We start from the raw sequence: 17,917 nt of genomic DNA, 5'->3' as shown, positions 1-17,917 counted from the left end.
CCACAGGGCTGTGTGCTGCATCCTGGGGAGGGCGTCCCGGGTTTGGCTAAGACACGCCCTGTGAAGGGGCAGCCGAGGTAAGGGAGGTAAGGGGACGGCGGCTGGGGCATCTGGGGGCTGGGGTACAGAGTGTTTGTGCTGCTGGGACAGGTTTTCTGCAGGTCTGAAATCTCCGAGGACTCAGTGACTCCTACACTCACGTCACACCTCGCCAGAGGAGCAGAGCACGTCCAGCTCCATGACGGAGGCCAAGCGCCACCCGGGCCTAGCTCAGCCGCAGAGGGAGGCCGCCTGTCACCCAGAGGCCTGCAGGATGGTTACCCCGGAGGCTCCTGTGTCTGCGGCGCAGAAGAAGCAGGGGATTCAGATTTCCAACTTTCCACAGCCCTCTAGCAAAGCCTAGTGACAAGTGTGACAGTGAATGAAGTGGGGTGTTTAGGAGGGGAGGCTGGAGGGGGGCCCCGCTCCCATGTCCAGGACAGGCCCCAGCAGGAGGACCCCGCAGGAGAGACACCCCGCGACAGGAGACCCTGACCCCCTGCAGCCCGGCCCTGAGGAGCCTCCATGTCTCAACCTGCTGCTCTCCAGGAACGCTCCTCCGACACAGCCGCCCAGCTGCCTCCCTCCCCAGGGAATAATGAACAGGTGACAGGCCTGCTCCCCGACCCGCACCCCCGGGGACACCCAGGGCGACACGCGGCCACTGGGACCCTCCGTGCTCGGCGACCGGAAGACCCGATGCTGTGAAAATACCGCTCCCCGAGGCTGTCTACGCAGTCAGCGCAGTCCTTCCGACCTCCCACCGGCGTGGTCACGCGCACGGAGCCAACAGCCCCGAAGCAGTGTAGACGCGAGAGGACCCTGCAGGCGGAGGCGGCGGCGGCGGGAGCTCCCCGGCTGCAAACGGCCTGAGGGGCTGCAGGACCCGAATCCGTGTGGCACATAACACGGCTGAGCGCAGCTTCCCACGGGATCCCGAGCCCAGAAACGGGGTACACCCTAGCCCCGGCATGGCCCTGCGCGGGACCCCAGGTCACCGCAAACACGGCCCGGAAACCCCCGCGTCGGTGCAGCGCGGCATCCTCCGCTGGTCCTGTGAGCACGGCCCCCAGCAACCCCGCTCGGCGGCGTCTCCTCACCTGCTCCTCCCGCCGCGGGTCCTGAGGGTCTCCGGCCCGCGTGGACGCGGCCCCACCTCCGCGGCGGAGGCGGAGAAGGCGGGCCTCCTGCCATAACAGGCAGAGACTAGGCCTCTGGACCTCACCTGCCGCCCTGCGCTGGTCTGGTCGGGAGCTGGGCTGGGGCACCCCCGGGGGGCGGTGGAGGCGGTGCGGGACTCGAGTGCACTTAGTTCAGGGGAAGCGCCCGCCCCTCCCAGGGCCCAGCTGAATCCAATAAATGCTAGAACTTTCTCAGTGAAACGGAGTAAAATATCCCAGCTTCTCCAGAAATACTTAAGGAACAATTAACTGGAAAGCATATAGAATGCGGGCCGTTGGGTGGCTCAGTCGGTTAAACGTCTGCCTTCAGCTCTGGCCATAATCCTGGGGCCCTGGGGTTGGTCCAGGCCCACAAGCGGCTACTTGCTCAGCGGGGAGTCTGCTTCTCCCTCTCCCTTTGACTGCTGCTCTGCCTGCTGGTGCTCTTTCTCTGTGTCAAAGTCTTTTTTTTTTTAAAGATTTTATTTTTTATTTATTCATGAGAGACACAGCGAGAGAGAGAGGCAGAGACCCAGGCAGAGGGAGAAGCAGGCCCCATGCAGGGAGCCCGATGTGGGACTCCATCCGCGGTCTCCAGGATCACGCCCTGGGCTGCAGGCGGCGCTAAACCGCTGCGCCACCGGGGCTGCCCTCAAAGTCTTTCTAAAAAAGGAAAGGATATAAAATGTACACAAAAACTTTATAACTTACAGTAAAATTCACACAAGATTGCAGATAAACTTAAAATACACAAGTATTGGGCACCTGGGTGGCTCAGTTGGTTAACAGTCTGCCTACCTCTGGGATCATAATCCCTGGGTCCTGGGACCCAGCCTGGCATGGAGCTCCCTGTTCAGTGCGGAGTCTGGTTCTCCCTCTGCCTCTACCTTCTGCCCCCTGCTCATGCTCTGTGTCAGTAACTGTCTCTCTCAAATAAATAAAATCTTTTCTTAAAATATTTTATTTGGGTAGCCTCAGTGGCTCAGACCTCTCTCTCTCTCTCTCTCATGAATAAAATCTTAAAAAACAAATAATTGCCATTTTAACAATATTGAGTATAGGACACCTGGGTGGCTCAGTTAGTTAAGCGTCTGCCTTCAGCTCACATCATGATCCTGATCTCCCAGGATCAAGTTCCAGGATCCAGCCCTGCACTGAATCCTGCATTGAGCTCCCACCTCAGTGAAGAGTCTGTTTCTCCCTCTGACCCTCCCCCCTCTCATGCTTTCTCTAATAAATAAACAAAATCTTAGGGAAAAAAAGCAATATCAAGTGCTTTGCTCCTGGACAAGGAATATCTTTGCAGTTATCTATGTTTTTTTCATAATTGAAGTATTTTTATTTTATCTACAGTGAGTCAACATTAAGGGGTTATCCTGGGGACACCAGCATAGCTCAGCAGTTGAGTCTCTGCCTTTGGCTCAGGGCATGATCCTGGAATCCCAAGATCGAGTCCGGCCTCGGACTCCCTGCAGGGAGCCTGCTTCTCCCTCTGCCTGTGTCTCTCATGAATAGATGAATAAAATCTTTTAAAGGGGGGGTTATTTTGGATATCTGAATTGAGGCAGATGGGATGGGGATCTTGAATGGGATGGCTCATTCAAGGAGACTCATTTAATCCAATTTACTGAAGCTGGTATCCCTCATGGACCGATAAAAACTCTGGCAGCACCTATTGAGGCAGTATTTCTGGGTCAGACTGCATAGGTTTGAGCAGAGGTGGAAAAAAGGAACCCTGACCCAAGTTCCTTGGATGGCTCCAGTACAGTTGTTGGTGAGCCATCCTGTTCTCTCTTGGATGCACTGAGGCAAAAAGCGCATTTATTTATATGTTATTTGATTTCTCTCATCTGTTTTAATGTTTTATGAATATTTTTATGTACATTGTTAGATTTATACCTAAGAACCTTAATTTTTGAGCTGTAGTTTTTTTCATTTCATGTCCATTTGTTCTGTACATCATTGCTGACCATCTCAGTTAATTTAGGCTATCAAAATATCATACACCAGGTGGCTTATAAACAATAGACATTTATTTCTCACAGTTCTGGAGGGTGCACGTCTGAGATTAGGGTATCTCTGGCAGAAGACTTGTTTTTTAAAATATTTTATTTATTTATTCATGAAAGACACACAGAAAGAGAGGCAGAGACACAGGCAGAGGGAGAAGGAGACCCCATGCATGGAGCCCGATGTGGGACTCAATTCCGGGACCCTGGGACCACGCCCCTGAGCCAAAGGCAGGCGCCAAACCACTGAGCCACCCAGGGATCCCCCAGCAGCAGACTTGTTTTATCCTCACTTGGAGGGAACGTGCTGGGGTCTCTTTTAAGGGAGACCACACCCTTATGACCCAATAACCTGTTCATTGGTCTGTTTCTGTTTTCATCATCTCAGGGCCCATTTTGTTACTGTTTTTACTTGGAAGTTACCCATTTTCTCTAGGCTTCCAGTGTTCCAGTGTTCTATTAGATTTTTAAAATATTTTAAATTTTTAAAAAAGATTTTATTGTTTTATTCACGAGAGATACATAGAGAGAGGCAGAGACATAGGCAGAGGGAGAAGCAGCCTCCTTGCAGGGAGCCTGCTGTGGGACTTGATCCCGGGATTCCAGGATCACGCCCTGAGCCAAAGGCAGACGCCCAACTGCTGAGCCACCCAGGCGTCCCAAAAATTATTTCAAAATTTTATTTTAAATAGGCTTCACACCCAGTGTGGAGCTTAATGCAAGGTTTAAACTCACAACCCTCATATTAAGGCCTGATCTGAGATCAAGAGTCGGACACTTAAGTAGCTGAGCCACCCAGGTCCCCCTCTCTTATTTGACTTTTAATTTCTATTCTCTTTTCTCCCCAGAATTGTCACAGTTGGTGAACCAATATCTTAACTGAAGTTCATTTTGTGTCCAGTTCCCCTCTGTTCTAGTTTTGCTGCTCCAAGGTCCTGTGTGTGGCACCACATGACATGTGGTCATCATATCTCTTCAGACTCTTCTTGGCTCTGACAATTTCTGAGATTCTCCTCATTTCAATGACCTTGACAGTGTTGAGGAGGAAATGGTCAGATGTTTCATAGATTTAGCTCCACCTCTGTGATGGATGGCTGTCTACATCAGGCATTTGGAATTGTGCATTGTTTTCTACTCATTACAAAAGAAAAGTCTATGTAATATGTTATCTTTACCAGTGTGAACACCTGGTAGTTATTTTAGGCTTTGGTTTCATTCCACCAGTAGAGTGTTCGATCAATTTATTCCTGCTGTGGCTCTTTCTGTTGTCTCCTGTTTCCTTTGACATAATTTCAACTTGGTAGGATTTTCATTATTGGTATTCACTTTCTGATACTTCAGGATTATCCTGGCTCCTGTATTCATTATCTTAGTTCCTAGTGCCAGCCGTCTCTTCCAAAAGCCCTTTTTATAGAGAATTGTATAAAAAAACTTGTATACCATGGGAACTAAATCTGCTCAGATGACAATGTAAGGAAATATATGCAAGTCTTCCAGCCTATGTCTACACTCCTAATTTTAGAGATTTTAAAGAAAGATTTTATTTATTTATTCATGAGAGACACACAGAGAGAAGCAGAGACATAGGCAGAGGGAGAAGCAGGTTTCGTGCAGGGAACCCGATGTGGGACTCGATCCCGAGACTCCAGGATCACGCCCTGAGCCAAAGGCAGACACTCAATCGCTGAGCCACCCAGGTGTCCTGCAGGACCAATCCTTACATTGATTTTCTTTGAGGGTGTGATAACATAACAAAGTTTTCCTCTCATTAATTTTTATTTTTAATTATGGCAAAATACACATAACAAAATTTACCATTTTCAACATATTTTTTAAATTTTTATTTATTTATTCAACAAAGACACAGAGAGAGAGGCAGAGATAGAGGCAGAGGGAGAAGCAGGCTCCCTGCAAGGACCCTGATATGGGGCTCGATCCCAGGACCCCGGGGGTCACGCCCTGAGCCAAAGGCAGACAGACGCTCAACAACTGAGCCACCCAGATGTCCCATTTTCAACATTTTTAAGTGAATATTCACATTGATGTGTAACCCTCACCAGTATTTTTTCTCAACTCCATCCACAGAGCATGATAATTTCAATTTTTTCACATCCATTTTTTTAGATAACAGCCATTCCCTGGGTGTGAAATGGCATCTCACTGTGGTTTTCATTTTCATTTCCCTGATGTATAAGGATGTTAAGCATCTTTTCATGTGTTTGTTGGGTTTGGATTAGGCCATGATTTGTTGTATATGACACCAAATAACATTCAGAATTTAAGAAAATGTTTGGAAATGGAATATCTGATATGACTTTGATATCAGAATATATAAAGAGTTCCTACAACTCAACACCACAAGGACAAGCAATCCAATTAAAAAATAGGCAAAGGACTTGAACAGGATTTTCTCCAAAGAAGACATACAAGAAGCCCATGAAAAGATGTTCAACATAACCAACCATCAGGAAAATGTAAATCAAAATCACACTGAGGTACCACTTTATACCCATCAGAACAGTGATTTAAGGGATGCCTGGCTGACTTAGTTGGAATAGCATGTGACTTTTTTTTTTTCTAGGATTATTTATTTCAGAGAGAGTTAGAATGAATGAGAGTTGCAGAGGGAGAGGGAGAGAGAATCCCAAACAGATGCCATACCGAGTGCTGAGTCCTACATGGGGCTCGATTGCATGACCCCAAGATCATGACCTGAACAGAAACCAAGAGTTGGACACTTCAAATCGAACGTGCCACCCAAGCACCCCAAGCATGGGACTCTCGATCTCAGGGTCGTGAGTCAAGCCCCACATTGGATGCAGAGATTATTTAAATTAAGAAACTTAAAAAACATTTTTTTAAAGGACACTAACAACAGTTGGTGAGGATGTGGAGAAATTGTAACCTGAGTACATCATTGATGTAAAATGCTGAAGTCACTGTGGAGAACAGCTTGGCAGTTCCTCAAAAATTCTAAACATAGAGTTACCATATGATCTAGCAATTCCGTTCCTAGGAATATACACAAAAACTTAGAAAACAGGTACTGAAACAACTTTTACATGAATGTTCACAGCAGTGCTGCTCACAACAGGGAAAAACTGGTAACAGCCCAAGGGTTGAGCAAAATGGCTAGGTGCGGTCCCTCCACACAATGGAATACCATCGAGTCACAGTAAGGGTTGAGGCACTGATACTGCAAAGTGGGCGAACCTTGAAAACACTATGCTGAGGAAAAAGGCCGTGGAAAAAGTCACGTATCATATAACTCCATTTCTACAAAATGCCCAGAAGAGGCGAATCTATGGAGACGGGGAGCAGGCAAGGGCCTTCGGAGGGCCCGGGGGGAGCGACTGCTTAACGGGAAGGGGATTTCCTGTGGGAGTGACAATGGTCAGACAACATCACCATGTATTGAATGTCACTGAACTGTACACTTTGAAAGAGGGTTAAATTATGTGGATTTCACCACACTGAAAAAGAAAGAAAGAGGGGCGCCTGGCTGGCTCAGTCAGTGGAGCATGCAAGTCTTGATCTTAGGGATGTGGGTTCAGCCCCCACGTTAAGGGGAGAGATGGTTTGTTTTTAAGATTTTTTTTGAATTTTTAAGCCAAGAGAAACTGTTGGACATCCTCCCCCGTCAGGGAGAGTCCCCTTCCCTTGCTGCCCTCAGTCTGGCCTTCCAGGCCTTCCATGGTCCAGCCAGCCACGTGTGGGGCCCTCGAGCTCCAGCAGCATCATGCACCCAACTCCCTGGAAACAGCAGCCGCATCAAGGACTGGGGTTCCCAGTCGCTGGCTCTCTGACTCCTTCAGAACCCGGTGCTCAGCAACTTCCTCCTCCCAAGATCTCCCAACCTGGCTCTGCTGTGAATTGGATCTCAGAGCACACAATGTCCAAGGGTCATCTCATCTCCAAAGGGGGAAGCCAGAGTTTTCTGGGCACAGAGGTATGCAGGCGACTTGCTCAGGGGAACTCAGAGCGACGTGGCCAAAGGGGCAAGCATGGCTCACCTCCCATCACGCAGCCTCCAAGGGGTGCATGTTCAAGCTCCAGCCCAAAGTTGGGTCTCTGCATGTCACTGAGAGAAAATGTGATTCACAGATACAGTGTCTCCAGCCACGCAGAACAGGCGTCCCAGCTGTGGGTGGTCACTCGTCACATGCAGGATCCCTGGGTAGCCACAAGGGCCACACAGTTGCTGCTCTGATACCAGCCCAGGGGTCAGCTCCAGGAAGTGAATTCAAGCTATTTTTTTTAATACTTGGTTAGAACTAAAGATGTCTGCACCTCACTTCTGTCCACACCCTTCCTGCTCTCTACATGCTAAAAATACATTCTGGGTCCTGGTTCACCCCTGCTGACCACAGTCTGGCTCCTCTGAGGCTCCCCGTAAACCCCCAGGGGCGCCACTGGCATGCAAAGGGGAGGGGGAAGCCTGTCTGAGGCAGAGGGGGCCTGTGCCTTTGGAAGCCTAGGGCTGCAAGTGCTTTCTTCTGCGTGGACCACAGGGGTCACCAGATCCCCAGGGGTAGGCACCTCCACCTCCACTTGACCCTACGTGTAAAACCTCAGCACCTCCAACCCCAGAGAGCCCGATAATAGACTGACCCCATCCCTTTGTGCTCCTCTGGCCCCTCTCCCAGCCAGCAGTGGTTTGAAAGACCCACTGGACCCCTTCTAATCTCAGGAGGAGAGGGACCTCAGGAAGGCACAGAAAGAGGTCCTAGCACCTCCCTTGAGTCTGCTGGGTGCAGGCAGACCCTTTAAGGGGGTGAGGGCAGAACAGGCGGTGGGCCCACACCCATCTTTTCTGAGGGGTCCGAGTGAAGCCAGAAAGCAGGGAGGGAAGTGGTGGGCCAGGGTGGGGGTGCTGAGTGGCAGGATGCTGAGGGGAGGGGAGGGGAGGGAGGAAGGGGTCACCCGCTGGCCTCTGTCCAGACAGGATGTCTGTGCAGAGGCTCCATTCTCAGAGAGACTTTGGTCCATTTTCCGCAAAATGGACATTATGCAGCTGGCCAAGTCGGGGCTCTAGATCACACCCAGTCACTGCAGAGGGTAGGAGCGAGGCCAACACCCTGAGGTCCTCATGCAACCCATTCAGCAGGGTCTTTCCTCTCACCATGACCGACTCCCACAAAGGTACTTCCTCGCCAGGCATCCAGGCTATGCTGGTCACCAGAAAGGCCATGGGCCAAAGCCTGGCTGGGCCCAGAGCTCCGTGTGCTTCCTGGGAAGGTAGAGGGGTAGCAGCCCCCAGAGCAGCCCAGTCACCACTGTTGCCCTCTGTGGGGGAGCTGGCCTGGGGGGGTGCTCAGTCCTCTTGCGGCAGGTAGGCAGGTGGCTGCCCTCCATGTAGCACATGCCCTGCTCCCAGCACAGCCCCTGGGAAGCCAGCACCCAGGGCCCTCCTCCTCGTCCTCTGGGACCACTGACTGCCAGGGATCCACTGGGTCATAGGTCAGCCACGCAATGACCTCCTGGACACTGCACTCCGAGGCTGCTTGTGGGGAACTGACAGGGTCTGGGCTCGGCAGCAGGCCAGTTATGTGGGCCCTGATCCAGGTCTAGTACAGAGAGCATGGGGTGGGGGTAGGGGAAGGGCTCAGGCCGCATGTTCAGGACTCTCTCTGGAAGCAGCCTTCCCTCCTCCTCCAAGAAGCTCTCCTGAAATCCTCGCCCAGAGTCCAAACAGTGACTGTGCTCGGAACATTCTATCTTACCCCCACGTGCCAGCCTATCAGTAGCCCAGGACCCTTAGTAATGCCCCACCTCACCACATGGTGCTCACAGCAGCCCGAAACAGGGTACAGGTAGTGACAGGTGCCAAGGACAGAGAAAGTCCCTGGCTGCTGCTTCGGCCGCTTCCATGGGCTACAGAGACTGTGCCCCTCTCCTGGACCCCCCACCCACACACTCACACACTCACACAGAGACGCTGTCGGGAATGATACCTTTAGGCTGAGGGCAGCAGACCTGTACCCCTCCGTGGGGCCACAAGAGGCCCCCCATCTCCTAAAGGGAAGTATTTCCTAGGTGAGACCAGGAACCACCACCAAATGGACCACACATACCTTGCCCTCTGTTACTGCCCTGCTCCCTGGAGAGCTGACCCATGGCTCTAGACCACCCCCACGCCCACCCTACCCCTGAGGGGTCTAAATAACTTGGCAGGTGACATGGGTCTCCAAAGTAGGGCTGGGTGCGTGCAGCCCAGATGACCTCAGGGGTCCGGCCACTACCTGAGAGAAGGAGGTGGCCTCCACCAAAGACAAGATGCTCTGCTTTAAGTCTCGAGTTATACTTTTGTACAACAATCCAAAACTGAAAATTGGACTCCCTTTCTAAATTTTTTTTTCTGGGCTCCCTTTTTAGAGACACAATGATGAGGCAGAGGGAAGCCCAGCAATGGCAGGGGGATCGGGGAAGAACAGGCCCAAGAACCCCAGGAAGCATCACATGCCATCTTCTACCAGCAGTGGGGAACTTGAAACCACCTGCTGGAGCCCAGAGGGCAAGAGCCCCCAGGCCAGAGGGAACTGGAGGGGTCTGATGTGAAGACCCCGCTGGTGGTGCTCACCAGGGCACTACAAAGGGGGTATGTGGGGTGTGCTCAGTGGCCAGGGTGCCAGCACACTACCCAGGGGAACAAGGAAGGGCCAGGAGCTCCATAGCAACCACCAGAGCAGTAGCCCACAGACCACCGAGGGCCCCAAGGACAGCACCAGCACCAGACCCTCCCCACAGACATCTTCAAAGAAGCAGGCACAAGACACATGGCAGCTGCAGGACACCACCATAGTCTGCACCACAAAATGACCATCTACCTTTCAGGGGCTGCTACTCCCTCCAAAACAAAAAGAAACCCGCAATAGAGAATACAGCTAATTGTTTTGATGCATTTGAGACACAGTGTGTAAATTTAAACCCACTACGTATACCAAAAAAAGCTCAAAGCACTGACAAAGGCTCCCACACTAGCTCCCGCTCTCACCGAAGCCCACATCCTGGGCAGGCCAAACCTGTGGGTGACCCCAGCCCCACTCCCACTCCTGCCACAGGCTGTGCATGCACCTGGAAGTCCCCGTGGTGCACACTAGCGGGACTGGAAGAATGGCGCCAGAGAGGGTACGTTCTGGTAGAAGCTTCTCTTCATCCTGAGGCCAGGAGAGGACAGCTAGAGGCCTACGCACACCCAAGGGGTTGGGGGAGGGGGGTCCTCGGAGGCCCCAGTTCCAGGAGGCCTGAGGTCCCGTGGGAGCTTCACTCCCTTCCAGCCAGAGGCAGCCCTGCCTCATCTGTGCTGCTGCCTCTCTCACCTCTAGCTGGGGGCAGACCTGCTCTCAGGGCAAGACCCAGCATGTGCCCGTGCAGCCTCCTGGGCTGATGACCCCATAGGGCTCCTTACACCAAGACACGTGTCCTTTACAGGGTGAGCTGCAATAGTGGGTTTAAGGCCACAGGGAGAGCCCTCGCGTCCTCCTCCCAGAGTGAGGCACATGTGTGCCCCTAGCAGCCAGGAGGCAGCTCACTGCCCCACCTGACTCCTCCCTGAGCAACAGACCAGACCCATTGGCCCCCCACAAAGATGTGGCTCAGGACTCTGACATAGCAAGTCCACATCAGCCTCCCCAGCCTCAGTTCCCCACCTCAGGGGTCCACAGGTCACAGCTCATCTGCCCCCTCGGCTTCTCTTCCTAAGGCCTGCCAATTCCCTCCACATGGCTCCCTCTCTACTTCTCCTGCTGGCTCCAAGCAAATCGACACCCTCTGGACACCACCAAGGCCTCCAGGTGGGTCCTCCCCCCACTCAAATCTATTCTCAAAATACAAACCAGGCCTTGTCACATAGTTTCACGTGGTTCAAGAGCTTTCCTGTGCTCCCAGGTCAAGTCCGGCCGCCACAGCCCACCCAGCCATCTCCTTCCCCACCCCCCCACCCACTCCCCCCACAACACCCCACTCTATTGTTCCCACTTCCTCGCATCCTTTCTGCTGCCAGTCCACACCCAGTCCGTCTCCTACGGGCCCCCTCCTATGACCTGACAGGGGTGATGGTTGCCAACGGGGCCATGCCTGTTTTGTTCTCTGGGGCATTCACCAGGACTCTGAGCACAGCAGATTCCCAAGACTGCATTTTTGTGGAAAGTGTTTAAACATGAGCAAACCACAGAGCACCTCCAAAAGCCAGATATGAGGATCTTGGGTGGCTTGGGCCCGATGAATTTGGATTCTTCTGGGCCTCTTTGGAGCCATAGGGCCCCCAACACACCCATCAACTGGGGAACTCTCCACGGGTCCAGGGCAGAGGCTTCAAAACCCCCGCCCCATCCAGGACCAGACAGTGGGGAGCAATGACCGGTCTGGCCCGAGATGCCCCACCTACCACACACCTACACACGCACACACTGACTCACATCTGCACACATGAACATGCACACAGAAACTCACACAGAGACATGCTAGCACAATAGCACGTGTGCACACAGACACACACACCCTGGCTACCAACCTGGGTGAAAGCTTGAACACTGCGAGGTAGGTCAGGCTGGTCAGCAGCAGAAAGACGGGCACAGCAACAAGGGTGCTGCTGTTGGGCTATCCTCGAAGCAAGAACAGGTGAGAACCCACGGGAAGGAAGGGCCCAGGGCTGTGAGCCTCTGTGGCACCAGGATGTTCTTCCAAATGCACATGGCAAAGCACCCCTAGGAGTGCCCTGGGCCACACTGGAAATTTGCTCATAGGCCACAGGGATTGTGTCATGCCTGCTAATGAATCACCTGCCCCTGGCCCTCACCTCTTACATCTGCAAGGTCATCAGGGTCAGACCCCTTCCCACCAGTTCACAGGGGTCAGCCCTGCCCTCCTTCAGGACAGGGACAATGTCCAGGCTCCAGAGACAGAAGCACAGGCCTGGTGTGCCACCCGGGGCCACACTCACACCAGCGACAGACAACAACCACAGGTTCGGAGAGGCCCAATATTTAGCAGGTGGTTGTTTCCTCCTTAAAACTCTCCTGTCTCCAGGGAGGGTGGTCAGCTGGGGCATGACTGCCTCAGGGAGGGGGTTCCAAGAGGGTGAGAGGGTGGGACGGTATGATGCACGAGTGAGGGGAGTCCCTCTAGGAGGGAGACCCCCACCTTGAACAGGGCTCTGAGGAGATGGGAAGCACACAGACTAGCTCCATTCGCTCCACTGGCCCTCACGGTGCTGCTCCTGCACCATCTCCTCCTTCAGTGTGGCCATCTGGACATGCAGCCTGGCCTCATAGCTGGAGCCAGGGTCCAGTTCTATAGCTTCAAGGGTGAGCCAGGTCACCCCGACAATGTGATCCCTGTGCCGGGCCTGCTGTGGGGCAGAGAACAGTTAGCAGGCGGTGAGGGTGAGACAGGGTCCACTGACCCTCAAGAACCCACACGCACACATATACATGACCAAGCACACGCACGTGGGCACAGGTACACATGCACAGCACACGGGCCTACACGCACTTAATGCAGGTGCACTGAGCTGCTGCTCCCAGGAGAGAGAGTCAGCCCAGCATTACCTCCCAGGCCTCTTCCTGTTTCTTGAAGGCCAACTCGTAGCTGAGGATGGTGGCCAGAGGCTCCAAGGCAGGACTGACGCCCCAGGTCAGGACATAGGACCCAGAGCTGACATTGCTGTGTAAGTCCGAGGGAGGGTCCAACTTCACTGAAACACAGTGAGGCTACATGAGGGCATGTCTGTCAGGATGCCCAGAACTGGGAGGTCTGAAAGATGCTGGGATGGGGGGGACATGGTCAAAGCCCTCCCCTCCCAGATCAGGGGCCTCACTGGGAGGCAGGTCTCCCAGGGAGGGCCCAGGTGCAACACGAAGACAGTGAGTTCCTCCAGCCCCTGCAGCCAGACAAGGTGATTTCAAATCTTGCCCGCATCTTCCTTCACAAGCTGCTATGGAAGTGCCGGCCGGTGTCTTACTGGAGTCCCTCCTGCTATGACTGAAGTGCATTTCAAGTGACTCAAGTTGTACCCTTGCCCCAACCTGAAGTACTAAATCTTCATCCTCCTCCAAAGCCCTGCCTCTCCGGTAAGCAGTGGGCTCTTGCCCTCCCAGCCCTGGGCCTCTCTTAGCAGGGACGGAGAACATTCACTGGGCCATGGAGGTTAAGGGCAATGGGATCTTGCCTCCCAATCCCCTTGAAGCTTCAGATGTTCCCTGTCCAGGTACCCCAGCCCAGGCCTCACTGTGTCTCCAGGGCAGGTACTGTGGGTCCACCAAGCTGACCTGCTCCTTCCCAGACACGTAATGGTGGAAAGTGATGGTGAAGTTGTTGGAAGGCATGAGCACCTCCTCAGGCGGCGGCACCACATCTATGCTTGCTGCCCAGCATGTGGTTGCTGTAAAGGGAGTAGGTGGGCATCAAGGGCTCACCACACCAGCCCAGCCCTGCTGCTGCCCTCACAGGAATCCCACCATCATGGCCCTCATGGAGCCTATCCCTTCAGACTCACCTGGTAAAGAGGAGCCAGGGACTGGGGCCCTGACCCAGCTCTGGGGCAGACCAGTGGCAGTCAATCCTTAGGACATTGTTGTTGAGGCAGGTGAAAGATCCAGCCTCGAGCCCTGGGAACAGTAATGGCTTGGAGCCCCACCCCCACCCCCGTGGCTGCCTCAGGGCCTGGCAGCTGACACTCTGACAAGGAAGTCCCCCGAGGATGATCCCAAAAGAAGGCATCACGGGCACGGCTGGGAGGTGATGGGCTCTGACCCCCAGCACATGGGCGGGAATGAAGTCCAGGCAGGTCCCTGAGGACATGCCCAGCACCCTTCCCGCCAAACCCTTCCCTGTGGGGTGAGAGATGGCAGCCCTGCCCCCCAAGCTCTCCACCAACCCACCTCACACAGACACTGGTGGTAGCCCTCACCTCCTCCTTCCCCGTGGATGGAGACTCCAGGCCCGACCCAGGTGCTGACACAGGTGCAGATCAGGAGCCAGGTGCTCCACTCTGGCAGCAGGGCCTCTCTCTCCAGGGACCAGCCTGCAAAGGACTGGGCTGAGAGCGCTCCCCACGGGATGCTCCCCATGAGACCCACCTGAGGGCTGCTCCCCATGGGGCATGCTCCTGGCCGCGAGCTCTGAGTGGGTCACTGCCTGTACCATCACCACGGGCCGTGCAGAGATGGGGCACCACCTGCTCAGCTGTGCTCCTGAGACACTGACGCTCCAAAACACCTGCTGGCCACAGCGCAGACTCATGGCCACACTGCCCTCAAACCCACTTCTCCTGAAGGGTTCTGGACTCTGAGCCCGCTGTGTGTCTGAGTGTGCCTAGAAGCATCCTATCTGGCATGGGCACCCCCTGCCGGCACAGCCCCCGTCGCTATCACACAGGGCACCTGGGGTTAGGGTGACCTTGTGCCCCAGTGCAGCACACATCAAACACTTGAGTCCCCCCAGCAGCCCCGCGAGGTAGACACACTGTCCCCACTTATAAATAAGCGAGTCCCAGGGAGGGGAAAGCCTTGCCCCAGGTCACACGCCCAGGTCACACAGCCAACATCTGCACATGCCCTCCCCTGCTGGACCCGCAAATAAAGACCTACTCTGGTGTTCTGACCCAGGACTATTTGGAGGGTGGCAGTGCAGAGGCTGTGCGCTGCCCCTCTGTCAGCTCGGCTGGCCGCACCCCTGTTCTGAGCTACCCGCCCTACAAAGGAGAGTGCCTCAGAAGAGCAGGGCCCTTGGTGCGGGGGGGGGGGGGGGTCCACCTGGGCAACAGAATCCCTGGGGGGATGGGAGCTTAGCTGGGGACAGGGGCTGCTGCTAGGAAGCGCCTGGGTGCTGGGAGGCTGCTGACGTCCTATCACCCCATTTGTAGCTCCAGATGGTGCGCTGATAGTTTCTAAACAGGAAGCAGGGCCATCCTGGTTATGCAAGCCTGATGGCTGATAAGGAGGCAAAAAAGCAGCAGATGCACTCACAGACCACAGCACGTAAGCCCTCCAGGAGCCTGCACATGCTCAGGCAGCAGATGCCACGTCAACAGCCCAGGAGACTGTCCAGGTGCCCACAGGACAGACCCCTGTTAAGATCCATGCTCAGGAAGACTGCACCCCCATCACTTGGCACCAGCAGCCATAGCACGGGAGGCTGTAGCGAGCTTACCCCAACAGCATCTGTCCCCTCCTGTGACAGGGTGGAGATGGGGGAGCAGCCTACAACAGCCCACAGTCAGGATGGTGATGACAGGATCAGATTGAACACCGAGATTTGGGGGGGTCTGAGGCACAGCAGCCACTGTCCAGCTGAGAGCTGACCCAGGCTCTAGGTGGAGGGACCCCTCTGTCTGTGCATAAGTGGGCCAGCCCTGCCACAGGCCAATAGAGGAGCAGATGGTTTGAGAGCATGGGGTGGGGGTGGGGGCTCCAAGCACCACAGACCCCAGAGCAGGGACAGCTGAGAGCTACCAGTGTCAGGACCCACTCTGGGCGAGCAGCAGAGACCTACATGGTGGGATGGTCCCTGCCTGTCCTCTGAGAACTCTTTCCACAGAGAACACTTCTGTCTACAAAGCAAGCTGGGCAGGGTGGGGCTGCCACCCTCTGAGAGGAGAAGCCAAGACCAAGGAGAGCAGCAACTCTTCCCCAACATCTGGCACCTGGTACCTCTATTCTAGGCACATGTTCAACCAGTGTCCACACAAGCCTGGGAGCTGCCTACCTTGTCCAGGGCACACACCACTGCTCTGCCTCCCCTTGGGGCTACCCACACATTTGACTACAGACACTGGGCCAGGCATTGTAGAAACCCCCATCCGCACGCTCCCCGGTCCTGGAACAGGCAGTGGGAGGACACCAGGAGATCTTGTCACAGCTCAGACAACACTAGACAATCTCGCAGGATGGCTGTCAGAGCAGGAGAAGGGAAGCCAGTATCTCCCCCTCAGGACAGTCCTGCTGGGGAGCACAGCTGATGCCACCATCTGGCACTGCCCTTGTCCCATCAGGTCGACACTGCCTTCAGCCCATGAGCACTCTGCTCCTTTCTCAGGACCCATCTCCTCTATGACCTCAGGGCCAAGGTCCAGCCCATGAGGTCTGACTGCTGGGGCCTCACAGCTTTCCTACCCTGGTTTCCTGGCCCACCATGAAGTCAGGGACCCCTGCCTCAGAATCCACATACACTGTCAGACCCAGGGGCAGGTCTCCAGACAGACACAGCCCCTCACCCACCCTGGCCCCCAGGGGAATCCCGCCAGGGCAGGGTGCCTTGTGACACAACCTCCCAAGTTGGCTTCACCTGATCCACTTACTGTCCCCTTTTACACAGACTACATTTTTAATGGAGTGATATCCCTGTCATTCTGTGTACCCACTCAGAAAGCTGGCAGACATAGAGGAATGGAGGTTGCTATATCACTGGACATTTATTTAGCACTTTATTCCCTCTTCTGGGGAAAGAGGAAGCAATTCAAACCCTCACGTATTTGGGTCTGGGGAGGTGCATGTCTGGGAGCCATGGCAACACCAGGCCGGAGCTGCGGAGACAGACAAGACAGACAAGCTGAGGTGGGCCTCAGGTGGGCATGGACAGGGGGAGGGACCTAGGGCAGAAGGAAGAAGGGAGCCAAGGATGGAAGTCTGAGGGGCACAGGCGGACAGGGGCCAGTGGAACTCACTCTGGGTCCCCTGCTGGCCTAACCCACCTCACACTATCCCCCCTGCCTGACTTCCTTTAGCATCGGGTGCCTCTTCCTTCACGAAGCTCGCTCTGGCCAGACCAGACACCCCCAGGCGAGGCCAGTCAGCTCATGACAGGAGCAGGGAAGCAGGTAGTGCTGGGGGAAAGGTCTAGAGTAAGGGTATTGACACAGTTCTGGGGGACCTGGGGGCTAAAAGGAGGAAAATGATGCACCTGCTCTTACCACAGGTCAGTGTTAACTGACCTTCTCTGCCCCGAAATGTCCTCATAGCTCCTTTGTAGGCACATCAGCAAAGCTCATAACTATGCTGCCTCTTTATACCAGGCTCTTCCAGAGGGAGACGTGTCTGATTTATGTTGTGCCCCAACAGGGTAAGAAATTATGACCTTGCCTCTAGATAGTGTTAATGCTTCAGACCTCTGGGAAGAGCGCTCTGGGACATGACTTAAGCACGAACCCTCATATCTCCTTCTTCTGCTTGGCCAAGTTGACCTTCCTTCTGGGATCCCACCGTCACCTGCTGCCTATCCACAGCCCCAAGGGGAGATCCCCAGACTCTGGCTCCTCTTCTGCCCGAAGGCCCCCCTCCCAGGACATAGCGTTTTAAGGTGTTTTGCCAACCCCAAGACTGGTACCTCATCTCCACTCATGGTCCTTACAGCTCAGACCATCTGGCCCCAGAACAACCCCTAGCTCAGTTATTGAGGAAGAAAAGTCTCTTCCACACCTAAAAACTCTGCCTAACAAACTCAGTACTCTTCCCTCTGCCCAGCAATACTCACACCTAGAAGTGACAGCCTGTCATTCTTTAGCAAATATTGCCAAAATGCTGTCTCTGGGAGACACCCAAGAAAAGGACACTGGAGGAGGTAAGACTAGGGTGATTCTCCCCACTGCTTCCAAGGTTCATCCACAGGTTCTTCCCAGGGCCTGGGCTGCCGGCCCCTCTCTGCCATTGGCTCAGGCTGACTTGACTGCCAGACTCACCTTCCCAGATGCATTTTCTGGGTCCCATGGCAAGT

At 54.3% G+C, this 17,917-nt stretch overlaps 1 protein-coding gene across 1 annotated transcript; it reads right to left on the bottom strand.

The window, feature by feature from the left end:
* Window positions 1-569: 569 nt before the first annotated feature.
* IL9R (interleukin 9 receptor) lies at window positions 570-17,910 on the bottom strand. The gene is given in 12 exon segments (XM_038588865.1): window positions 570-1,226; window positions 6,198-6,220; window positions 10,231-10,310; window positions 10,312-10,365; window positions 11,721-11,811; window positions 12,314-12,557; window positions 12,757-12,902; window positions 13,437-13,558; window positions 13,560-13,589; window positions 13,704-13,815; window positions 14,118-14,231; window positions 17,883-17,910. Coding segments are annotated over 12 exon segments (1,701 nt in total).
* Window positions 17,911-17,917: the final 7 nt, after the last annotated feature.

This window comes from Canis lupus, chromosome X, assembly GCF_011100685.1.
Source record: "Canis lupus familiaris isolate Mischka breed German Shepherd chromosome X, alternate assembly UU_Cfam_GSD_1.0, whole genome shotgun sequence".
NCBI lineage: Eukaryota > Metazoa > Chordata > Mammalia > Carnivora > Canidae > Canis > Canis lupus.
Note: the sequence above shows the minus strand (reverse complement) of the source record. Positions and strands in the feature narration are given on the sequence as shown.